At 43.0% G+C, this 26,953-nt stretch overlaps 1 protein-coding gene across 1 annotated transcript in view; it reads left to right on the top strand.

The window, feature by feature from the left end:
- The window catches only part of NDUFA12 (NADH:ubiquinone oxidoreductase subunit A12), a 278,754-nt gene extending 252,340 nt beyond the window's left edge, over nt 1-26,414 (top strand). Inside the window, exon 4 of the mRNA XM_085650626.1 lies at nt 26,166-26,414. Coding sequence (XP_085506752.1) covers nt 26,166-26,346 — 181 coding nt within the window. The 3' untranslated portion in view covers nt 26,347-26,414. The remainder of the gene's footprint in view (nt 1-26,165) is intronic.
- Nucleotides 26,415-26,953: the final 539 nt, after the last annotated feature.

A 26,953-nucleotide genomic window follows, 5' to 3' on the forward strand; every position in this document is an offset into this window, starting at 1 on the left:
AGGAGTAATTCCTTTACATTATATACATCTGCACCTATAGAATCCTGACTTTGAGATCAAGGCACTCCACCACTTGGTCGACGGACCAATTAGTTCGACTGGTTGATGGTGATTTAGAACCAGCTAAAACACAATTTAAAGCCTAGGAAACATTTGTTTAAATTCCAGTACACAGTTAAAGAATCACAAACTCATTTCTTGTTAATCCAAAGTTTGTTTATCTAATATTAGTTTGCTCTGCATTAGCATTTAGGCGCTACAGAATATAACATAATTCGATTTATTTCAAAAGACATCAAATCTTTAGAACATAAGCATAGATTTTGCATTGCATTATATTTACCAAATCTCGAAATTGGCGACCCTCCGATCACACAGAGGATTATTCAAGTCTCTGCGATAATCTCTAGGATAAACTGTCCAACCCACGACAATAATCAAACCATCAGATGGAATCGTTCTCTCGAATTTAAAGAAACCCAAGGTAAACCATGGAAATCTTCATCAGTTCAACGTAGACTCAACGCCATAGACGATCATCCCAGTTAACCACCCCCCCTTTGCAGATCAGAGTCTTTTATACCCTTTTTCCCGCTGACTTCAGATCCATATGCAACAATTGTAGGGGTAAAACTGTCCCGATTGGCTAATCCAATTCAATTTGTAAGTTATCCGAGTTTTCTCATGTCCGACTGGTTTCCCATGAGACCTGGCATGGCAGAGAACAAATGTATATCCTTTTCTGTGTTTCACAGGCAAATGTTCCAGAGTTATAATGAACTATTGTCCCCTTGGTAGTTCACACCGTTCATCACTTGGCAACCCTCCATGCTCCTATCCTTGACAAGGGACATGCCGGTACAGGAACTAAGGTCACTTGGATATCTCCTGAGCCATCCGATTCAGCTCAGTAGACATCGCGCTCACATAACGGCAGCATCCTCGGAGATCCATATTAAGTACTGTGGCCTAGCAGGCCCGAATGCCATCTTAAGCAAAAACAGACATAACAGTAATTAGAATATAGAAATGAAAATTCTAATGTTTAATCCCACACTAATCCCAATATATATTAGTATTTTCCTAGCTTGTAGCAACATTTAAAGCAATAATACTCACCATTCTGTATGTCTGAAAGCACAAAACAACCCAAAAACATGAATCATGCAATTCTCTTTTTCACCACAACCTAAAGTTAGTTTGCGTACCATAGTTAATTAATTTAGTTGCTCTGCCATGCAATTAGCATTTTAGTCCCACGTGTATCTTGGGTTTATCAAGGTGTAAGGATTGGTTAGTTGTTCCACTTCATACATTAGTACGAGTTAATGCTTAGAACGATTACGTAATTAATTTCATGCAAATAGAGGAGGTATACAAAATTTTGTTTTACCTGCTCCATCAATGGCTTAGTGTAGTGTCTTTGGGGTGATGTGTTGAGCATTTCGTGAATATTAAACTGTAGATCAATAAAATAAGCTACTTTTATTAGTGCCCACGGCACAACTATCCAAAAAAAGGAATAAACACTCTTGATAGAATGACTTTGTTAGATGTTTCTCTTTCACGGCATGCCCTATAAGCAAACCATTTAGGCCAACTGTATCCTTTCTGTTTCTGCCGTGGGTTTACTGTGGATGCATCTGCTACTCGGACATCTTCCTGGAGGTGGCGACAAATATCCAGGTCAGTGGGCACCTGAGGAAGCAAGATGGTGTCTGCTCGTTGACCCAAAATCAGACTCCATAAGCCAAGAAAGCAAACATCCGGTTTACTGCTCCATGCACTTAGCTGAGGCGGGTCATATAGGCAAGTGTGGTGGAACGGTACATCAGAGTCGAAGGAGTTTAGGTTGGACTATTGTTTCTACAGGAAGCTGGTGAAAGCTATTCTGTGCTGCAGATGGAAGCCAATAACAATGAAGTACCCTGTCAACGCCAGTCCGAATACTGATAGTCAGCAGGATAGAAACTGCTAACCCACTTAACATAAGCTTTGTACCATTTGATTGTGGAGAGAAGAGGTGTATTATAAGGGCGCTATTGGCTGAGGACGTCATGCTAAAAGTTTCAGCTGGCCGGGGCATTGGGTAGTCAGTTTATCCTGGGGAAGGTGACATTTGAAAAAATGCATTGAGGTTGGTGTGTGCTATTCGTGGGGCGCATTTCAGTTCTGCAGAACATAGATTTAATCAGAATGCAGGGAGTGTGGCAATAAGCATTCAGGACACGTGCCAGTCGTCTGTTCATTTCTTGTTTCCATTCTAGTATTTGTTTCTCAACATAAGAATATAGCTAACCTTTAGCCACGTTTTAAAAAGATGAAGCTTTTAGTAGCAGAGTTATAGATATGTTTCCAGTGCATATTTGGCCGCTTAAATATGCCTTTCCTGTTTCCATTGGTGCTGCCGTTCGTGTCTGTTCCTCTCTGCTCAGGCCATACATGATGCGGGCTGGCTGTGTTTGCTCATCTCAGGTTGCAGCTCGGTTACTGCTGCCGCGAGGAAAGGTTTTCATTAAAATGCAGTTGGAGCGTGCCGGTTGCACAGCAGAGAGGTGACCAATGAATCTGTGCACAGTCCGTCATCGCCCTGAGCATCTGAAGAGATGGGGGTCTAATTGCCGTGCAGTACAACGTTCTTTTCTCGGCCACAGACTGTCGACGCAGTATGCATTTCCGATTTTAGGCTGAAAATCGCTGCTATAATTCTTACGGCCTTCACATTTTGTACGCAGTTTCTGGTAGCCATAGTTCCAGGAAGGTGCTTATTGTAAGCTAAAGTGCTCTGCTGGGCTGCAGCTGTAAGGAAACCGCCAGCACCTGTCCATCTCTGTTAAATACTACTATTCTGGAGAAATGTGTAGATAAGTAAACATTAGGGGGCAGATGGCGCACACAAAACACTTGGTCTCTTATGTTACTGGACACCAGAAACAAAGATGCAACAAAGAGGTCTGGATTAAGAAGGGGACAACCTTTATTTTTTAAGAAGCCTCTGCCAAGACGCAACCAATGCTGTGAGGGTGTGGAGGGTGCTGTACAGGGACCACTGTCCTTTAACTGGAGTAGATTTCATGCAATCCAAGGCTTCCAGGCCTCTTAGTGGCATCTTTCGTGGATCCCCTTAGTCATCAGTAAATACTTCCTCCATTTCTCTCCCTTCCTGCATAAACCCTCCCTGGCCTCGCTGATTCATATTTTTCCATCTATCAGTACCTCACTTCCATTGACTGTCCAATTTGTGACTGCTTGGAAATTGGCCAGATATGTTTAATTTCTTCTTTTACCATGTTAACATTATTTTGGTAGTTGTATTTATTAGTGTTTGTATTTGTTTAACTAAGGAACGCTTTATTTAGGATAAGCACGCTTTAGAAAACACCATAATGAGAAATGTGCACATGTATCAGACTGAGACATGAAGAGGGCTATCCAACGAATGAGTGGAACGAAACACGACTGAAAACTTTCAGCGGGTAACCTGTTGCGTATCGGCTGCTTTCGCGCATGTTGTTGCATGACAGTGGCATGCAGCGCCCAAAGCAAAAGTAGTGCATTTGGAGGGTCCTCTACCTAGGGCAGTAAGTGTGGATTTAGCTTTAGTGTGAGGGCGTCCATACCCAGGACAAACGCCTTCTCCTATGAATATTTTCATCCTATGGTGTTTTCAACAGATTTGTGCCCTGTTTAACTCTCTGCTCTGTTTGGGTCGGCCGCCTTTCTAATGCACATCTGGTGCAGCTATCCATATAACATTTGGGTAATACTACATATCATAGGAGCAGAGTAGCAAGTATGTCACATTTTCAGATCCTGCCATTGTCATATTTGTGATAATTGTGCGACTTTTTAGCCAACTTATCTGAATTAGGTGGTGGTCCAGATAGCTCCTCATTGGCAGATGCAAGTTTGTTAAATTTCTGTAGTCACTTACCATGCCTGATGGCAGTTTCAGATTTTGGACTACTGTTGGATTGATTAATTGAGAGCGGAGTATGACTTTTCCCATAGGTCATGAAAGGCACGTCCTTTACTGCATGGATTAGGGAACGCTAAACAATGTAGTACCCCAAACACCAGGAAATCACAGCTGTATCTAGTGATCGAAAGCATATGATCTAAGTAAGGTACCAATGATAATAGATGAGAGGAACTATTCCTAACCCTACGAAAGAAGAACATTCCTCATTGTTTAAGCGTTCTTGCTATATAATTATATAGATATGTAGTCCATGAAAAAATGAAGCTGAAGGGTATTTAGGTGTGATAGAGGCTACACAACCACACCCAACAAAAGATGAAATTCACAAATTACTTTAGTATTGGCTTCCCCCTGCCATATTCCCTCTGCCTTTACTCCCACTAAACTTAATGTTTTAGTGAATTTCGTTCCTCTTTAAAGGTATGGCTCTTGTAATGTTTATGGGAAGCCACTTTTGGTTTGCTGGTAAAAGGTGTGTATGACATCTGCCAGCTCACACATTGCTGTGTAGGCAGTTGTAAACCAGATGCAGGGCCAGTTGTCGGATTTGCAAACATGGTGGCAGTACTGTGGGAATCTGTCTTGCCATCTGCCGTTAGAACAATGAGGATGGATGGGGGGGCACAGCTGACTGATGTCCATCTACCCTCTTGGCAGTGTGACTTTAGGGAGCCAACAAGCACAACCATACTTGGGTGGGGTGGCGGGGAGGGGGAGGGAGTCTTGTTTAAGCAATACTTCCCAACATTGCATGTCACATCTTTGAGTCAAAATACCTCATGTCCCTCTTTCGCTAAGTTAGTGCTTCTACTGCGTTGCCTTTCTCCTATTGGGGAGTGATTCAGTTCAGGGCTGTAGAGGCTGGAATCAAAGTAAATTATCAACAGCAGTGTGCTTCCCAGAGCGTGGATTTACATTTATTTGTGAATAAGAATCTACATGAGTCTTCCTATTCAAGTTCAAAGAATGGACTTTGTCTTTTGTTAATTTTTCAATCGAATATGATGCCCCGTACTTGTTTCTCAAAACACGTTTTTCAATAAAACTCTTTTGCCGGTAGTTTGCTGCATTTGTCTTTATCTTTTTTTCTTATTCAAATTTATATACACATTTTCACATATACATGGGTTATTTACATATTACACCATGAAAATACAAGATAATTGGTATGTGATATTATTATAGACCATGTGTGACACTGTAACTTGCACATATATTACCTTTACAAAGAATGACGCATAATTCTACAATACATATATACAACATATATTTACAAATTCCTCACACCTCAAATCTATTGAGGATGAATCCTACATGTGATTAAGCATCTAGTGTTGTAACTGGTGTCCATATACCTTTGGTTATGGGGACATAATTCCCTTTGGTCCTCTCTCTTATTTACATATTGATACTGTTCTGTGGTCCTTGAGAGGTCAGAGCTTTTGGTGTAAAAGCTGGTATATCGTCCTGAATTACGATTTCTGTGCAGTGCCACCTGTGCACTGACAGTATCAAAAAATGCTAGCTCTTGGCCTCAATTTTGGATACGCCAACACGTTTCAACCTTCTGCTGTGGACCTAGGTTGTTGTTATGCGGAAGGTCTTCTTCAGGGCAAATGTTCTTGTGGGACACGTATTCCTGGTTAAGAAAGGTTTGAATCCTTAAGGTGTGGCCTGTTCTTTACATGGAAGGCTGTCTCCCATGCCAGGGAATGTTGGCTGTACGCCTTTTCAAGCGTCTTCTGTGACTTGGATTTAATCGTTGTTTGAGCTGGTCGCGATCCTTTTCTTCTCCGTCTTTTTTCGTTCGCGCTGTCATACTTTGAAAAGGTGATATTTGTGAAAGTTACAGTGTCACACATTGCCTATAATAATGTCATATACCAATTGTCTTATATTGTTATGGTGTAGTATGTAAATAATCCATGTATATGTGAAAATGTGTATATAGATTTGAATAAGAAAAAAAGATAAACACAAATCAATCAAACTACCGGAGAAAGCGTTTTCTTGAAAAACATGTTTTGAAAAACAAGTACGGGGCATCATATTTGATTGAAAAATTAACAAAAGACAAAAAGTCCATTCTTTGAACTTGAATAGGAAGACTAATGTAGATTCTTATTTGCAAATAAATGTAAATCCATGGTCTGGGAGGCACACTGCTGTTGATAATCTACTGCGTTGCTGTCACCCACTCTTATCGAGAACTTGAACTTGAGTACCTTATTGCAATGATTTGTGAAAAAAAAATGCCTGGATTAGAAACATGGTGTCCTTTTCAAATAGTTATCTGCCAACCCTACATTAGTCAACTTCCAATGAACGTTTCTCATTTTTGGCAATTCTAGTGTTCGACTGCCTGATATAAGCATCCGCTTATATGAATATTAGACCTTTCTTTCATTATTAAAATGATATAAACGAGCGGTTCACGGTTTCCAGTGCTCTGAAACCTTTTAATACACAAAAATAGTAATCAGAACAAGTAAATAGATCTGATTTGACAAAAGCACATCTTGAAGGAAAGTGCAATTACACCTTGTGAGAGTACACATAAAAAGCTGAGTGTGCTGATATGTGTTTAATCTTCTTATGGAAGTCTGCCTGCAGCAGCTCCAGGGACAATCCTTTACTGTAATAATGTTTAATAACTCTCAGGTTGCCTTTTAGCAGAGGAATACTGGAGTGACTGCACTGTGTTAATAGCATGCTCAGTTTTTCTGTGCATATTAAGCTATACTTCAAGGTACTTAGATATGAAAAGATGGGATGTTTTAGAGATTGTCGCACAAAAATCTTTTAAAAAGGATTTGTGCCTTTTGATCACATTCCTTCCAACTATTTCCAATTTAATCACTGAAAGCTATCTTTGTTAAATAACTTTGAAGCATTGTGTTACAAGCATGCTAATGCCTTTTTTCGCGATAACGACAGCTGATTTCAATGGCTAAAAGGACATCGTTTGTGTGAGTTATACTGAATGCAAGTTGACATTCCTCACAATTATAAATTGTCCTTTGGATAGAATCAAACTACCAATATGACTTTGCCATTCATTTTTAACACATTTTTCAGTCTACGAAAAATGAAGCTAGTTCTGTGTACTATCCTTTTTGTCTGTAATTAGTACCAATGTATTAAAATGTGTTTCCAACCACAATCTGAACCTGTGATCATTCTTCAAATGTAACAGCTTGCTTCTGTCTGAAAAACGTTATCCTATTACATCATGCAGTATTGTTTTCATGATTATTATAAAATAGCTGTGTCATAAAGGTATCGTTGTCCAGTTTTGAAAATACACAAAAGTGATAGAATGCTTGAATTGATCTCAGCCACTGGTAATTACTTGGGACCACACCCCGTCCATTGTTGTTCTGCACACCATGCCACCTCTGTTTGGAGCCAGCCATCTGAAAAGCAGTCTTGCCCCTGCTACAATGGGAACACTCCAGACAAAAATGCCAGGCCCTCCATGAACCGGTACACAAGCAACTAGGGGTGGGCGGAGCTTGTGGAGATTTACTCTGTGGAATTCTGCAGAGTTAATAAATCTGCAAGATTCAGTGGAGTTCTGCGAATGGGCGTAATTTGGCATGGTGGCTGCTCGCGTTGATTTTTGGTTCCGGAAGCTTGTTCCCCGCTATACAATTAGTGCAAATGTCACCACGCGGTGTGCCAGAGGTCACTGCTTCTTTCTGCCGCTCAAGTAGATTTTCTACTTGAGCAGCAACTTTCTCAACGTAAATGGTTGCAACTGTCCTAGTTGAGAAAATCTTGCCGGGTGGCGTTCCAGCACTTGAAACTCGCGCTAGGGGGATGGAAATTCTTGCGTACCAACTTAACGTTGGCGAGCTGCATGTGAGAATAACTCCATCACGTGGTGCTTGGTGGCGTTTTGCTGGAAGTTCGTGAAACATGCATAGCGTGAAATGCTCAAAACTCTGCAAACCCTGCCGGCGGGGAAGAATTTTCCACCCACCCATACAAGCAACCAACGACTGGTTTCACCCTAGTTAGGGCTCATCAGACAGGTACAGCTTGGTTCCAGTGACAGTGTGCACAGGACCCAGATCTGGTCATACCCATCCCACTTAGGGCGACACACTAAAGTAACAAAAAAATGTTGGATAGAATGTATGAATTAATCCCAGCCACTCGTAATTTCTAGTGCCGTATCTCAGTCCATTGTTCCGCGTATCATGCCTCCTCAGTCTGGACCCAGCCATATGCAAATCAGTCTTGACCCTGCTCCAATGGGAACAGTCTAGCTCAAACAGTCAGGCCAGGTCCTACCTGAACCGGAACACAAGCAACCCAGGGCTGGGTTCACCCTGGTTAGGGTCATCAGCCAGGTATAGCTTAGTTCCAGTGACATAAAATCCTTTCTGAATCTCCCACCCCATTCAAGTGCATCAATATACCCAGTACCACAAGAAAGAAGAGAAAAAGGGTGAGGGGTTGAATGGCATGGTATGCTATGTTATGTTGCATACATTTATATCATGCATGGCTGCCCTCAAGAGGGCTTCCCAGTGCACCCGATGTAGCAGTGGAAAAGATGCAAGGTTTAGAACTAACACAAACAAGTCTCAAGTTGCTTCCTGAACCTGCAATGATTAGATTTGTTCTGCAGGCTAGTCGAAAGTTTATTCCAAAGGTTAAGTGCTAAAACATGGAAAGAACTTCCTCCCTATTTGGCAAAATTAAAACCTGGAATCACCGGCAAATTGCAGTAAGCCGATCTTAACATGGTTAGGCAATAAAGCTGGAGGAGAGCGAACAGAATAGGCGCACACACTTTATTGAGGACTCAATGAGTCAAACAAAAAGCCTTACATTGAATTTGCTTCTCCTCCGGGAGCCAGTGCAGATTACGCAGCTGATTCCACACTGAGCAAGTTCTCAGCAAATGACATAACAACCTCGCAGCCCCATTTTCAATGATCCGCAGTTTCTTTTTAAAGTGCCTAGCAGCGTCCATAATATGTACAGTAATCTAGATGCAAAATAATTAGGGCCTTTACGATCATCTTCTGAACTGATGGAGAAAAAAAACCTGACATTTTCTTCAGGCATCGTAGTAGCTCAAAGCAGCAGGATGTGACTGCATTAAGTTGTGGCTCAAAGGACAGCTTATTGTCAACCCAAACTCCCAGGTCCTGAGCTGCTAGTTTGGGCGCAGGAGGTTGACTCAGCACATTAGGCCATCCGGGAGGACCCCATTTCAGAGAGTGTTTGCCAATAGGTAAAACCTCTTGTTTTATTGCCATTTAAATTGAGGCAATTCGAGTTCATCCATTGTGCCACCACCAAAAGATAAGCAACTTTAGGAGACTGACAGCCTAGTCCAGACTCGTCCCCCCATTCTTTACCCAATGGACCTTTGAGATCACTTCTCTGAATGCAGGAGGTCCATGATCATACAGCCCAGTATCCTGTCCAGAGCCTGGGAAAACATGCACAGATTACTGCTCTATAGTCTTTCAGTGGCAGGGTCTAATACTGAACTGTTTAGGAGAAGCATACTGCTGTATGGATTTCTTCCATGACAGTGGTGTACGAGTGATACCAAATAACTCCTTACCATCTAATATAACAACCACACCAGTGTTGATGAGTCTCCACTCGCTATGCAGCAACATTTTGGACCAGAGTAAAAAGGAAACAAATTTAAAGCTCAGGTGGAAGATGCACATTTTGCGCTATCATGGTCTGGTGGTGATCACATGCCCCTGGTGCCACTTTACATTTTTGCCTCTCCAACTCAATTGTCGTTACTGAGCTCCCACAGCTACTGGAAGCGGACACAACATTGATTAAAAATTGCCTCCAGTGGGGGGAGGGATGTGTGCGAGTGGACGGGAGGTTGTATGCTGCCACTGTCTTTTCTCCCCTCTTACAATCGGAGATAAGCCACTTCCTGAGGCATGCGGTGGGTTCATTTTTTTCCGAAGGTTTAAGTGAAACAAAGGTTGAATCCAGAAAATGTTACAAAACGTAGGAAAAATACGAGTGTGGGGATAAATATTTTACTTGTTTAAAATACACTTTTTCCTTCTCCCTGACTTGGGCTAGATTCCTAAACTCTATGGTAAGAAAGCCGAATCCAGTAAAAATTACATGCAAGTCGTAAGGTGGTTGGGGCACACAAAATGCTTACAGTGACAGTCTATCTGGTGAGACTAAACGGGCGCGGACTGAGCAGTCCAGGAGCCTTTTGGGCTAAAGTTGGCTCATTTCCCTGGAATATTTAACGGGCCATCTAAACAATGCTTTGAAATTCATAATTTGTACAGGGAATTAATTCAAATGTGGGATTCCAAAAGTTGAGTAGCGATTGTCATAACAATTTGTTCCAAGATGACACTGGTGGGCAAGAAAGACAGAGCAATTATCCTGCTAGAAAACTCTACCTGAGTGTCAATCAAAGTTAAAAACTATCTTAATGAATGTTGTGTAACAACACTGCAGTGCCACTTTCTGCATCTCATCCTTAGTAACAGAAGGAAATAATGCCCCCTGGTTGCTCGAGTGATGTGCATTTTTAGGTCGCAGCCTATCAGAGAGCACAGCTGTGTGGTATGCGAAAGACATCTTGGGGAGTTTCAGGGACGTGACCTGAGAATTCATTCTTCCCATTGTTTGCCATTGGCTTTGCAACTCACATTTTCTTGCTTTCCATTTGTTGGCTTAGATTCTCAAGGTACACTTTGTTCCTCCCATGCACAATCCTTATTTACCAGTACCCTTCAGAGAGCTCCCTTTCTGTAAACAGACTTGTAAATCTTGTTCTCATCTTGTCACATTTTCTGTGATTTTTAGCACCAGCTATTTGTAAACAACCAGAAGCCCACTCATTGTTCTCTACACCCCCTCATGTTCCTCTCTCTGTTCCACTTTAAAGCTCCACAATCCCCCTTCATTTCCTTTTACCCCTTTTTGCCACCACTACCTGCTTACAATGGCTCATTCCCACAGGCTTTTTGTTTTTCTGGAGTTTACTTTCAGCATTTGTGGAATTGTGCTCTGCACCAATTACACTCTATCATTCATGCCCTTCCAGCCTGTACTAAGGTATTAACTATGCCTGTTTAAGCCTTGCACTTTACTTACAATCCTACCTACGTGAGATATGTTCTTGCTTCCCCCAAACACGCCTTCAAGTCTTCCTTTTCCGTCCCTGCCCTACACAACTACACTTACCAGGCTGTAACTATATGATGTGCAGCAGTTGCAGTGCCACCATGCCCCAAAAAAACCCAACACAGATGAATGCTTTCTTTCACTTCTCTCTCAGAAGCACAGCTGCCTATTTCCTGACTTGCACTGCAGTCATTGACACGCTGGCCCTGACTTTGCACTTTGTTAGGTCTTGATTGTCAGTGCATGCGCTGTCTCTTCCAGACATGCTGTATCTAGAATATGGGCTTCAAGCACCACCCATCTTTCTAATTTCTCCCTTTACTGTAAATGGCTTCTTTTCGTTGGTTGATAAGCTTAGTAGTCCCTCCTTACTGAGTTTGTAACCTCCCATGAGGACTACCCCTGCGCTGTTACTGGTTATGTTTTTTATTTGTTTCAGAGATCTCTTTTTCCCTTTTTGCTTGTTCAAACTCAGGAGCTGCACGCACCCATGCTTGCTCCCTCTCCCTGGCTGCAGCTGACTCCTCCTCCTCCTTCCCATTCGCGCTCTCTTCAACTGCAGCTGCCTCCTCCTCCCTCCTGCTTTTCAGACGCACGGCCTGGTGTCTCGGAGCTGAATTAAGTTTGCAATCTGTGGTTTTGATGATACCAGCTTTCCTGCTGGGTAGTCAGAAATTAAGTGTGCAGCACCAATGAGCTTACTGAGTTTGCTTTTGATACTCTTATGGCTACCTGGGCAGCAGACAGGCGTGCAGGGGAGAACGGGGCAACTTTACCAGCACACACCGGCTGACCTCGGGTGCGCTGCTCTCTTCAGGAAACTCAGAAAAGTCGTCAGGAAGCTTTGCCCGTGTCCCGTCGCACACTGGCCTCACCCCTCTGCTCTGATTACTGGCAGCGGCTTGTCTTACACAGCTCCAGATGAAAGCAGCTCGATGCAGGGGCACTGCGGGCATGCAAAAGAGCACACAGTGTCCCCTGTGACATATATTTGGGGCCTTTTTAGGTCTCGCGCCTAGCGTTGCAGTGTGCAACACTGCTCACGCAGCGCGAGACCTTTAATAGGTGAAAAACGGGGTTTGGAAGCTGACCTAGGAATCACATACGCTCGTGCGTGTGCTTTTCCTTTTGTGACCCGCTATTGGCCTTTGCATGCGTCTTTTTTATAAAAGACTGCACGCAATTGGCCAAAGGCATTGCTCCGCCCATGGCCTATTGGTGTCTAGTACGCGCTTGGTGCGTGGAATAGACACCAATAGGCCATGTGGTTTCAATTATCGTGCCCAGACACGGGCGCGTAAATTGAAATCTCATGTCTCGTAGTGGCGCACGCGTATGCACACCACTCGCGACATTGTTCTTTTTTGGATCCATTTCAGAGGGAAGCAAGTAAATGAAAGAACCGCTGACGTCTTGTGTGCTTCTTGGTTTTTATTATGTTTAACTAGGGAGCAGCAGTGAATTAAGAGAAGCTGCAGTTTATGTTTCTTGTTTTGGTGTGTTTCATTGGGTTAAAAGTTAAAATCACAGTGGGGGCATGTAGGTAGCCGAGAGTCTGTGGTAAGATCATGCAGGCAGACCTCAGAGATCTTAGGAGCCAAGCTACTTGTATGAAGTCATTCAGGTGGCTTTTGCACGAAAAACATGTTTCTGTTGGTGGCGGCACCAGTGCCACGATCAAGGGTGTCTTCCACATAATTACAATATGACTGATCCTATTTAAAGTCAATAGCCTTGTTCTTGCGCGTCATTAAGGAGGATCATTTTGATATTATTTTTAGGTCTCACCTGACCCAGTGCATGCGCTGGTCTGGCGAGACTTATTGAGAGGGCTCCAAAAAGTGCTACCAGGCCAGCCTAGAGCTACAGTGCAAGTGCGCGGGCGCGCGCGTCACGCTTTACCGCGATTACTTTCACTTTCGCGGCCGTGCGTCCACTTTGATGTTTGATCGCGATCACTTTTGCGGCCGCACGGCCGCTTGGCATAGCCAATAGGTCTTGCTTTTGGGACCTTATAAGTATTTAGTTATGCAACTGTTGCATGGCTAAACACTTATAAGGTCCCAAAGGCGAGACCTATTGGCTATGCTAATGCTTGTTTAGTTAGCGCTTATACCACAGTTTTGACGTTTCTAAGCACTTTAAATAGGCTCCATCATCTGAAAACTACAGCCCAGCGGTCCACATCACACGTTCACTAGGTAACAGCTGTCACGGTTTTAAGCTTGTGCCTTTTGTCATGCGTGAAGTGATATCACTGATGTGGCACGTTAGGTTGTGGGTCAAGCATGGAGGTTGAGGTTTTATTTGAAACTTAATTGTTATCTAGGTACTTACCAAGTTTTTTCCCCCCGAATAATGCTGACTAAAACGTTCAAGTAGTCAAAACGAAGGTAACATGAAAACAATGTTTCGGTAAAAATTTTTTAAAATGACTTAATTACTTTCGTGCGCCCTATCTATGCCTTTGACATTTGTCTGGTGACCAGTTCCTGGCACTGGACGTCCCGTGGACGCAGCAGTCACGATGCAGTTCACGGAAGGTTTTTTTCAACATGCATCACGTCCTTGCACTTAATGTGGGCTTGATGTCACCATCGTCATCCCCAAAGGTCAGCTATGCTGCATGCAGGGAAATGCCGTGTCTCAAAGGGATTCACCAGGGAGTAAAATGTCAATCAGGAAACCACGCGACAACATAGGGAGAAATTTGAGACCCTGGCATCTGGTTTGCACTGCTACTAATGTGTTGACAAATCTCTCAATTCAAGTTAACACGTGCAAAGAAAATGCTGCAAACTATTCATAATGCTTTCTGAAATACACACATATTTGCAAGAAAGGTTAACAAATCTGCACCCGCCCCACTCCCTCTGCTTGATTCTCTCACAAAATGGGTTACTTTTAGGAAGTGTTTTTCACACGGAGAAAACCCAGCCTGGTTTGGTCTGTTAAGTACGGATAGGCAAATCCTTCTGCAGAAATTTAGACAACAGGGGATTTAGGTACCAGATGTATCAAAGGGTTTTACCCATTCTGTGTCCATGAGAAAGTGTGTTTGTACATATGACCCCTTTGGTCTTTTTTGATACATTGAAAAACCCAGGGCTTTAAGTGGGCCGGGTCCCACCAGGTCTGAGCACCGGCAGTTTTTTAAAGGGAGGCTCGAAACGAGTCTCTTTCAGGCTCCGTTTTATGCCCTGGCACAGGTGGTCCTTTTTTTCCCGGACTGCAGTGACAGCAATATTATATACAAGTCATAGTTGCTGCTTATTTATCTTATGCAACTAACAACCATTGACCAAGCCAATAGTCCTGACTTGTTGTCGGTATGATGTTACTTGTATCATATATCTGGATGCAATGACAGAAACAGCAAAATAGAAGTCAGGCGGCACACTATGCTAAGCACACATTTTTAGAATACGTGTTTTAAGCCACACCCCTATTCACATTGGCCACGCCCCTTGGAATGTGACTTCTTACAGAGGCGCCTGCTGCGTTCTGAACTTGTGTTTTATTTTATTTTTCACATTTTTTAAATCGTTGACTACGTGTGGCTATGAGCAGATTTTTCCGGTTGCCGAACGGCTCCGTGGTGGCTGTCTTCTTCCTCTTCTCCCTCTCGTCGTCCTTCCTGTACTTCATCTACGTCGCACCTGGAATAGTTAAGACTTTTATCCATGCCGTGTGTTGGTGTTGGTGTTTGTGTTTATCTAAGGAGTGTGTCCTTTTCAGGGCGGCTGTGTGACAGGATCCGGCACCCCCTTCGATCACCGATCCGAAGTCAAACCCCAGAATGCAGCAGAGCAGATGTAAATACTTTTGGAGAACAAAATGCCCTGGACACCATCAGAGCATGAGATGGATTTAGCAGATGCAAAGACAGAGAGCAAGCAGCCGTCTAGGCGCTATGTTAGGAGTGTAAATATGTGGACCGGTGGGAGTTTGAATCTCTTCTGCTGTTACAGTCACAGCATGCTCTGCCGAAGGGTGTTTATTTGTTGGAGGGGTGAACTATGCACACATTGCTTTAAATTCTAGTGTTTCTAAAGGAACCGGTTGGTGGTTGTGCTTCCCCTACAGACACCCCCCATGCCATGGTATGTTTTTGCCATATCCCTAGTGAGATCTGTAGGAGTCGGGCTCCTCATCACATTCAGCAGGGGCTACATCATTTTCTGTTACGTCACTGGAGTATACCGTAATATCTGCACGCAGTAAGACATGGTAACAAGTTATCTTACTCCTATCTTCATTTCCTCCACGTCTTGCCACTTAGCGTCCGAGGCGGATTTAGTACTTATGCACGTTATACAAGGACACCGAGTGATGTAACATTATATTGCCCCTTCTACCTATTCATTTTTTCGCTTTCCCCTATCCTGCCTCCTCCTTTGCCTGTTTCTCCCGGCGCGTTTTGACTCGGCCTTATAGTCCTATAAGCGCTTTACAATGCAAGCTCTGTAGTGACAGTGGGAGGCACAGCGAGGCAACTTTTAAGCCCCTTCATATGGGCCACCATGGTCATTTCGAGTACAGACCTTTTGACTTTGACATGAGACCCTTCTAACAATAGAGGAGAGGGAGTATGTTGGGTCCCAAGTAGGGACATCCCAGGGTAATCCTAGTTTGAGCAGGCGTAAACGAGTAAAGTACTCGCCTAGCGCAGTGAAATTGATACAAACATGACTTGGCCACCGCCAGAACTTATTTAGTTTGAGTAAGTGCGCATCAATTATTAAACCAAGATGTTTGACCACTGGGGTCTATGAAGAAGTAGTGCTCACATTTGGGGGCAAAAGCTGGCTGGAACCAGAGTAATATAGTCATCAGTTTGGAGCTAAACAAAGAATAGTTTATAAATGTTTCGTTTTGTAAGCACATCTGTTTCTGAAGTTTTTAATCGATCATACACTTTATCTGATTCTAGATTTGAGGGAATTACATGTTTGCTTTTGTCGGTGCAATTCACCTAATAAATAACCATTATTTAGCAGTCTTTCTAGTGTCAGAATGCAAACCTGTAAACACGTTTTGGAAACATTACTTATAATAAGTAATCTGTTCCACTGGACACCATATTAAGGAAAACAAGCATTTGCAATGCAATAGGTCTTGCATTATTAAAGTTTGAGCTATTGGTATTGCATTATTTAGCAATGCCAATAGCTCAAACTTTAATAATGCGAGACCTATTGCATTGCAAATGCTTGTTGCGTTTTCCAATGTAATTAATGCCATGTAAATCATGACGTGCAATATTACTATTACTATTCCAATACATTTATAAATACACTACCGTCTACAATGGCTGAAATGGCTGAGGGACAACTCACTTCAATTCAATATCGAGAAAACAGAGATTCTACACTGCAAGGTGGGTGGAATCCCTTGAGGACTACCAGATGATTTTTGGCCAATAGCCTCAGATGGCCCTCTGACACCAGTGAGCACAGTACGCAATCTCGGGGTCAGTTTTAATAAAAAGTTGACTCTGGAGTCCCATGTTAATAAACTGGTAAGAGGTTGTTATACTCTCATCCGAGGACTCCGGAAAGTGCTACCATTCCAAGAACTACGGTTGTAAGGAGCATTATACTGAGCTGCCTGGATTACTGTAATGCCCTGCTCTTAGAGTCCCCAGGCTATCTGATCACTAGACTCCAGAGTATCCAGGAGGCAGCAGCAAAGCTTGCTCTGACTCGAGCACGTCGCTCCTCGACGACACAAGCGCTGGCAGAGCTGCACTGGCTTCCAGTGACTCAAAGGATTCTGTTCAAATCCTTATGTATTGTGTTCAAGGCACTTCATGGACAGGGGCCTAAATTACTCGAAGACAGATTCCAATGGTATGAACCTATACGCTATCTTCGCTCATCCTCTGCTAGTCTTGATAAGATTCCTAGCAACCCTGGGGGAAGAGCTTTTGGCGTAGCTGCTGCCCGCCTTTGGAACAGTCTTCCTCTGGAAATTAGGAGTATACAGAACCTAATGCTGTTCCATAAGAGAGTCAAGACGTGGCTCTTCCCAAAAGTATGATCCTCTGATCTAGCCATGTAATCCTTCACATCAGCTTTCTCTCTCTATGTCTCAGCGCCAGGATGCCCGCAGGGTTGCAGTGCGCTCTATAAGTGTTAAATAAATAAATGATGCACCATTCAGGCGTGAGCATGGTAGACCAGCCCCCGAAGTCTGTTCTGTAATCTCAAAATATTTTTCTCGTGGAACACTTGGGTCTGCCTTCTCTGCCCAAAAACAAATCCAATTTTTTTCAGTGAACAGCCGTGAACTAAATATTTCATCACGTCAGACACGTTCCTACGGTTACATCCAAGGGCAGTAGCTCTCACCATAGGCATGACCTGTAGAAAGGTTAAAAGAGGGTGAATGCCTGATTCTGCAGTGTGCAGGTCAATCCTGTCTGTGCCTTTAGCGGGGTGCACACACACCAAGGCGTTAGTTACACTTCTAGACACCTCAGTAATGACCCGATGAAATGCTTCTGCCTGGACGTCTGTCACTATAAAACTTTTCTTTCTGCTCAAGAGATGTACTGGTTTTACTTGTATGAGTTGGTCATTGGGGATTGGTGGTCCTAAGCATACCCCATCCAAATGAAAAGCGTGGCGCCATGTTTCCTGCTGACTTGCTTATTGAACTGATATTCCTGTATGTGTAGAAGAACTCCAGTCATTCCAGCACCCGATCTCCTTCCTCTGTATGTTTTCCCTTGTGGACAGCACAACTAATGCAGTGAACGGTTTCTAAGTGCTAGACTGTGAATAGAGCTGGACACCAAGCATGGTGAGGCAGTTAATACTGTGCCTGCAGTTTCTGAAGCCTGTCCTTTGGAATGTATTGCTTTAGGTTGGGAAGCACTGAAATTGGAGTTTCAGTGATTGTGGTGCACCGGCTGTAGGGAAAGTGAATGTCAAATCTGCCCTGAGAGCTGGACTGTCACTGATATCCTCTGCACTGATACAGGTCTGTCTCACCAGTCATCGCGGCAAAGGGAACGCCCATTAGTTTACCAAACCTGTGGTGCAGACCCCCCTCCTCAGGAATGTCTGAAGGATACCTACCCCACAGGAAAAGTGTCAATAAAAAAAAAAGAAAAAGAAAGAAGGGATAAATATGTTACTATCAGATGCTCCACTGTTGGCACAAGCAGCCCACTCGATACTCTGTCTACAGACGATGGCGGGAGGAGGGCTTTGGAGGAAAGAAAGCCACTTCTCCGCAGAGTGGAAGAAGACATACCAGCAGCCATCGTTGTACTCTGTGTTTCATGAAGTGGGGAATGTGCCTAGCACCCAATGTAGGTGTTCATACCATACCATAATGTTGAATGTCAGCCTGACAGCGGACTCTGTGGTCCTCAGTCCCACATCAACTACCATTCAGATATAACAAATGTTCCTAGTATTGACTTACTTGTCCCTCTCCTCTATAGGGAATGTTACAGGCTTGTGTTTTTTAGGGGTGAGGGCAGGGAACTTGTTAGGCGCCCTCTGGATTCTGTTTCTCATTTTCTTACAAGTTAATAAGCTATTATAGTAGTAATAGTAACGTTTTCCCTAATTCAAAGGTGTTCTTTTTACCAGCGATAGAATGATGGCAGGGTGGTGTTGTCCTGTTGGGATTCAAACGTATGTCTGTAGGTTGCAAACACGTCTCAGCAGCAGGCACACTAACCACGCGAGCTGTTTCTCAATAGCAGCCTGTGATTTCGGGTGTGCGCACGGATCCCTGTAGCAGGCCAGCTAGGCGCAGGCTTCTCAACCAGTACATATGCCGACATCACACCATACAAAACATTTCTGAAAACAGTTGGCTTGTTGTCCCACCAGACCATAAAACAGGCACACAAATATTCAAAACACCTGTCTTTTCATTCACCTTTTAGAGCTGCCCATCTGGCACTGCCCAATAGGCAAGGCCACTAGAATTATGTGGTAGAAGAGGACCAAATTATGTGGCAGGATTGAGTAAATTATGGAAAGGCAAATTATGCAGCACATTTTGTAATAGTATTATTTAGTCGGGTCGAAAACAAAAATGAAGACTGTTATATTAAATGTGTTAACGCTTAAACAACACCTTAAAGTACAACACAGTTTTGCGCATGCCTTATATTTACAGAAAGCCTGTAAGTTTTGATACCCAGAAACTGCCATATAATGAGCAATAAGAAAATAAAAGCCTTTGGTACTGCACCCTTTCCTTGCTTTGTGGATTTTCCTTTATTGCTTAAGCTACTGCTGGGATATATCTTTTACAAAAAAACATAACTAAGAAACATAGTTATTTGCAACCCCAATAGCTCAAACTTTCACTAATGCGAGACTGATTGCATTGCAGATGCTTGTGTGTAACTATGTAGTGGCTGCTGGTATTCTCATCTGAAAACTGAGTACTTATCCTTCTGAAGCAACAACCACAACTCCCATTACTGATCTTCTATGGCACCTCTCCCATCCCTTTGCATCTGCACTTCCACAGGAGTACTTTCCATTCATGCAGCAGGTGCAGTGGCACCAGAACACGGTCGCTTCAGGGACCAATCGACTACAAGCCAATGACTCATTTTAGGTGTTTAAAGCACCCAATGTGCCTATTTCCTTCCATGCACTGGGGCCATCACACACCGTCTCCCTCACTGCACACTTCCGCACATTTTGTACTTGACTGTTGTCAACTACAAAGTGTCTTCTTTCACGTCTGTGCTGTAATAACACCACAAGCAGCTGTCACCCTTCTTCGCTGCACCCCCACCCCACAACAGACCTCTCCCTTCCGTAGCCGACACCGCTACACTTTCTGGCCCATAGCTTTCTTTTGTGCAAGTGCAGTGGCAACATGCCCCAGACACACCGATTAACCACACACACCTGCTTCATTTCACCCATCTACATATTCACTCCCGTCCGTAGTTTGCTCCCCATTTGAAAAGGCATAGCCTCTTTTGGTACAGCAGTTGCAGTGGTGCCACAACACCTTTTTCTCTCACATGTGCTTTTCATTTCAAACCACGCTTGTGCTTTTTTCACCTGTGTTACTTCAGAACAACCTCAAACCATAGCTGTTGTCCTTCTAGAAGACCACCCGCTCTCCATGTTCCTGTTCCACTTCGAACCTTCACAACCTAATGGGCGTTGTTTTTGCCCATTAGCTGCCACCACATTCAATTACATATTAACATTCACAGGCTGCTTATGCGTTATGCTCCTTGTTGAATTCTGCTCTACACTGATTACACTCCATCCTTCGTGCCCTTCCAGTGCATTCAAGAATACAAACTTTTCTCTTTCACATAGTGTCCTCTTCATACAAAACCAAATATTGAGATATGTTGTTCTTTCCTGTCCTTACCCCCACACTACTACACCTACTGGGCTGTACCTCGTCATGGGGCGTAGTATAACCGTAACCCAAAAATACAATACTTTACAAGCAAATTTTGGCAGAGCTAACCGCTTAGCGCGTACATTATAGGTCTGAAACCTATTGGCTTTGGCATTGCTTGTTACATTGATGACCAGGTTCACTGTGCTGTTTTCTATAAACACACAATTATAGCTACCTGACAACTATAGTCAATTACATTACGTTGCTGAGTCTCTAGTAGCACTACTTAATTGTAGTGCTGGGCATATCAAGAAACGTGCAGGGCTGTCCTCACACACCACTGGGTGTCATGCTTCATCATATGACAGCCCTCGCTCTCTAAAATTCTGGTTTGATAGAGAGCGGGCCTACACTTGAAGACAGGGAGGCACTTCTAATTTTTTTAGGGGGCCCGCGTGAGTAGTGAATTAAAAACCAATGTAATACCCGAAATTACATTTATTCGTCGGACATATTACTTGGTATTAAAATTTGAAAGGTGGGGTTTAGGGGAACTATTACCCCATCACCACTGTTACCGTCGTCAGTGGTGATGAGGTAATTATTCCGCTAATCCCCACATTTCAAATGTTAATGCCAAGTAATATGTCCATTTGATATGCCCAGCACTCCTATTAACCCTTTCGCTGCGGCGGGAATTCCGCCGCAGCGGGGGGGGGCAGCGCGGTGGCGCTGTGCTCATGACGGAGCCGCTCCGTCATGAGCCACGGTTGAGCTGTGCTCATGACGGAACGGTTCCGTCATGACTCCGCCCATTTGCGTTGTCCCCCCGCACAGGCGGGGAAACAGCGCCGCATAGGCGGAGCGGCCGCCAACGGCCGTGACATGACGGAACCGTTCCGTCATGAGCACAGCGCAACCGTGGCTCATGACGGAGCGGCTCCGTCATGAGCGGGGAAGGGGTTAAATAGTGCTACTAGGGACACGGTAACGTATTTGATTATAGTTCTAGGGTATCTATAACTGTGTGCACACCGTACATTTGGAGGCCAGCTCACCCTAGAGATCCTGTCGCCTCTAGTTCCCTCCCCTGGATACCGCTGTGGGTTGTGTTGACGCTGTTTTCTGTAAGGCCATAGATGGAATTTCACACAGCGTAAAGTCTCTTTTTCTTGCATTTTCTAACAAAAGAATGCATCTGCTTTCAAACATTAGCATTTCCCCTAATCCTGCTCCGTGAGTGGCAGACAGTGCTACTTCTACATTGTGCCCTTAGATTTGTTTTATTTTGCCTTTTCCTTTCCTCCCTCGCTCTAGTCTTTTGAAGCCTGGGGTGCACTGTCACGGTCTCTGACGCACAGAGCTGTATGAGCCTGTGACCGGAGGGTACCTGCGGGCCAGTGCGAGGATCTGTATTTATTGACCCCTTGCACCTCTCCAGCAACACCGTAACCTTTTTATACAACGTTTATCTAACGAGGTGGTCTTAGACAATTGCTGCAAATTCTGGCTGCGTTGCATATAAAAGCACGTTTTAACGTCACAGGCTTTTTTGAGTCCGCTCATTCTGAAAAATCATATTTAGATTCTTGCATTCTATAACCTATACACATGTACTAGTGATTTTTAATCAACAATTTAAAAAAAAAAAAAGATGTATATTTTATATTATATTCTTTGGTTTTTGTGAGCGTGTCTGCATTCTTAGCACTCTCAATCTTTAGACCCGGTATCATATTGTGTTGTAGCTCTGCAACTGTCAGCTCTGTGCGTTCAGGTGAGACAGTGTTGAGTGAGGCTTGTTTTCCTGCCTCCCTGAGAAAGCAGTCAAGATTTTTTAAAATACTGCATAATGTGTGTATTTTTCACACGCAGCTGACTACTCTTACTTTTTTCTAATTCATATACAGTATTTCTTGACCCTTCTTTGGTAGTCAAAATATTTTTATTTGCGGTGATGGGACAAATAGGACAGTAGTATTACACAATATAATATTCCTTTCTTGCAGCGCCGCTAAGAAGGTGGTGAAGAAACATCCAATTATAATCAAACTATTTCCAGTTTTAAAAAAAGAACCGAAAATAAATTATCAGCTTCTAGCTAAAAAAGCTTTTACTTTTCCACCCACGTGGGTACTGCTGAAATCTAAATTAAATAAAAGATGCGTTCTCTGTAGAAGTTCAAGACATAAATTATCTTTAGTTCTCTACCCTGGAAGTGTTGCCTGCAGATTTGAAGAACTGTAATGGGAGCAAGAAATAATTGATAAACAGCAAAATATTTATCTGAAATAAGTTTTTGATTTGAACAACACAGTGTCGAAAATACACTGAATTGTGTATTAATTATGTATTAAATATTTTGTATTTAATGTGGCGCCTGGCCTGAGGCTCGTAGATGTATCGCTATCTGTTCTCCAACAATTCATTTTTAGGTTTACAATGGCGGTGGGAAATGCCAGGGAAAATATTGTTTGAATCGAACTGAGCACATTTATTACAGATTTGGATTGCAACTGTAATGGATCATAAAACTATTTTACCATTTAGTATACGGGCTACCACAAGTAAATCTATTTAAGTGAACATAATTGTTTCAAATACACGTATTTAAAATCATTTGTTATTTTAAATTTGTATATTGATTTTTAACTTGAATGAAATAAACTGCAACAAAACACAATCAGAAATCACATACAGCAAAGGACAGATTACAGGCATTGAGCGCTTTCAAAAGAGTTGATGGTTAGTACAATAGATTGTTCATCAAGAAAGCGTACTTCAGTGGCCCATGCTCAATAGGACCCCAGTTCACCATTCTGTAGGAGATATGAAGGTATCCGGCCATATTGCTCGTGACTTCATATATCTCTGCTGCCAGTCATTAGCGTTTAGCCATGCTGCGTCTTTTTGATTGAGACTGTAGAGCTCAATCCGTTATATTCTGTTTTTTCAATTCAGATATACCATACATTTATGAAACAATTGTTGACTGGAGCTAAATAATTTTTTTAATCACTGGTTTACGAGGGGTCAACAATTTTAGCTAACACTGTCCTGAGGATGGTCTTGAGTACTGGGGACTTCAGAGACCGAAAATTCGAGGGTGCTTCCACTTCTTCTCTATAAAGTATTTTGTGGATCTACATCCTTGAATCATTGATTCCACCTAAAGGACTGATGATATCAGAGATAAGAGTGGAGTGATCATACTTTCTTCATAATTTATAATCTCAAATTGCCTTTAGTGAGACAGGATTAATGTAGGATTGTTTTACATGTTATCTACCCCATGTTCTGTTTTAGAATATGATTTGTAGTATTGGATAACTTCATCAAGAATATATAATTTTTCACATACACTTGGTTTATGCTTCTTTTTCATGGGCTCCATTTTACATAATACTTTAGTTCATTGATATGCAATGTATGATTGAATCCTGATGCCACCTTTTGGAGCACTGAATATGCTTAATTGGGTAATTTCTTACTAAAGCCAACAGGCTGGCAGCTAATGCTAGACCTGTTGGCTTTGCAAGTGCTTGTTATATGAGGTAGCAAACTGTGTGCACTGCAAAGGTGCTCATTTCACTCTATTTAGTAACCCTGGGCGTAGTTCATGAAGTAGCGCTACGCAAAGTGCACTTTGCACTACGCGAGCTACGCGTAGCACTTCGCGAACTGCGTAGTACCCTGTTCGCACTGTGCAAGACGCTGTTTTCAATGATTGCACAGTGCGGACAAGCATCCGGCACTGTGCAATCATTGAAAACAGCATCTTGCACAGTGCGAGCTGTAGTTTTCTGCCGCTCGAGTAGATTTTTACTCGAGCGGCAGCTTTCTCAACGCAGACTGGTAGTTTCTCATCGCAAGCATACCCGACCACTCGCAATGAGAAACCTGATCTCGCCGGGAGGTTTATTTTCCACGCTCGCGAGCTGCGACTTGATGTTGCTGATCGCGAACGAGGAAAAAGTCATGCCGGGATGTCATTTTGCTTGCTCGCGGTCGCCAACTTGACGTTGAGGACCGCGAGCAAGCAAAAAATTACCGCTGCGCTACGCGTGTTTGCACTGTGCTACGTGCAATTCGCTTAGTGCGAAGTAGCGCAAACTACGCAAGCGTAGCGTAGTGCTTTGCCCATATTTGCTATTTAGACAGACTACCCACACCATTTAAATAGATGGCCTCATTTAAAGTTCAACATATGTTACCCTAAACTTTGGTTGTGGTGGAGAAGAAGTATCAGCCACACAGACAGTGGAGCATCTATCCTCTTAGAATTCCTGCCAGTGTGGTAGGCATTTTTCTCCTGATGTGGGTTTTGCTATCCTGACGACAACCATCTGGAGGGAGGTGCCAGCATTTTTCCTTGGCAGCTCTCATGAAGTTGAGCCCTCATGACTCTACCTTTCTAAACTTTGGCCCCATTATCTGTCCTCTGTCACCCCATATGTGTCGTAGACTTGTGATTCCACCATTTATGCTGTTGCCCCACTGTCTATGCCTACATCTACCACTCACCCGACTATGTCGTACCCCACAACAAGAGGGATACATTTAGTACCCACATCGGAAAGATCCTTGACATCTGTTGGTGCAACCTAAATCCTCACCTATTTCTTCCATGTAGTCCTGCTCCATTGTCTTTTTGTCAATCTTTTAACCTCCTGAATCTGTGCATTTTCATCAATGATAGTATACCTGTCATTCTACTAACCCGAGTGTTTCAGAATCTAGTCTACCCCATTTTCCAGTTGTTTATCATGATTTACATACGTGTAGGCTCAAGCTTCTCACGCACAATCATTGATGCCGTTCTTTATATTTAATAGCATATAGCGCATTTTATAAAGCACAGCTTTACTTGGGAAGTATTCGAATCTCCATAGAGAACAACTAGGATATACATTATCTCTACAAAAAGCCGGAGGAGACAGGCATTCAAACAATAGATAGTACAAAAAAGATAAAGGGACAGTGGCTCAGCAAAACACCTCCAAATGAGTTGAAAAGCAAAGGGTAGAAAGTTGGGGGTAAAAGAGGGAGGTAGTTGAGTGTAGGATAGGGAAGGATAGAGCAATGCCGATACACGGTGGGTTATTTGAGTACAGGGTTGTGTGGCAAGAAAGAGGTCAAGGGAAGACCGTATCAGGGTATGGATCAGAGTTCTTCATTAGTTGAAGGGCCCTTTCTTTATTCATTGCTCCCTTCACTGTACTGTGGCTCTTGCTGCACAGTGACATCCTTCAGTTTCCTAAGCCTTTCTCCTTCAGCAAGCTTTTTAAACTAATGACATAGAGACCCTGAACATGTCTCGACAACCCTCCTCTCTGTATCAGTGCTCATAGATTTCTCTGCCCCATTTTATAGATTGGGCAGGTTCTGCTCTTATTCGTGCACAACAATATCTAATGCTTTCCGTATTTGCTGTAAATGTAAAGACTTGGGATAGGAATGTCATAAATAAATGCATTTAACAAATAATAAACACCCCTCAACTCCTCAGCTCTAGAAGAAAGGTTTATGGTTACGTTTTGGTCTGAAAAATGAGTTTTTGAAAAAACATTTTGTATTACTACTGCTTTAACATAATTGCTGTTTGTGGCAGCTTGAATACTCCAAGTATGCATTTGATTGAATAACTGTATGACCATAACCTGTTATTTCTCATTAAATGTAGGCATCGGTGGATTCATTCAATTGCTGACGAACCCCCAACAACCCACCCACCAACTCCTCGTAAATTCATCTGGGATAACCACAAATTCAACATGAGCGCTACTCCGGGGCAGTATGTCCCGTTCTCAACTACTCGCAAGAAGATACACGAGTGGGTCCCACCGGAGGCATCGGACAAGTAAAACTATCAAGAGACACACCTCGATTGCCATGTACATTTTTTCTGCAAATAAAACCGGGTTTAAATTAATCTTTAGCGAAACGTTTTCTTTTATTAGATAAGTATGGATTGCTAATGTGTCCCTGCATGTCACTGTGGTATGCCTGTGTGACTGCTGGTTCTACTACTGTCTGCTGGAATGCAATGAATAAATATGGCAATAATAGGACAGTGAATTAAAGTACAATATTACTTCAGTTAAGAGAACCTGTTACTAACAGCTCTACGGCTGAGCCATCCACTGGTGGTAAACACCTTGCATATCCTTGGTTCCAAGCAGAACTTTATTGGAGAAAATCCTGACAGTAAACAGAGGAACAAAACCTCAATTCAAGAATCATCTCAATAGTATTTTAACACACGTGTCTCGACGTCTAACATGCCAGACTACCACTGACCGTCTTTTAAATGTTTTCCACTTAAATACACCTATTTCCGCTGCCTAAAAAAGCGCACTGTGATTGCACCTTAGCTTCCCAATATGTCTTGCCCTTCTGAGCACACTGCGAAAAACAATTCAATCATAATGCTGTTCCCTCTTCGCTCATTATGGAACGTTTCTGCAGAAC

This window comes from Triturus cristatus, chromosome 4_1 (assembly GCF_964204655.1).
Source record: "Triturus cristatus chromosome 4_1, aTriCri1.1, whole genome shotgun sequence".
Taxonomy (NCBI): domain Eukaryota; kingdom Metazoa; phylum Chordata; class Amphibia; order Caudata; family Salamandridae; genus Triturus; species Triturus cristatus.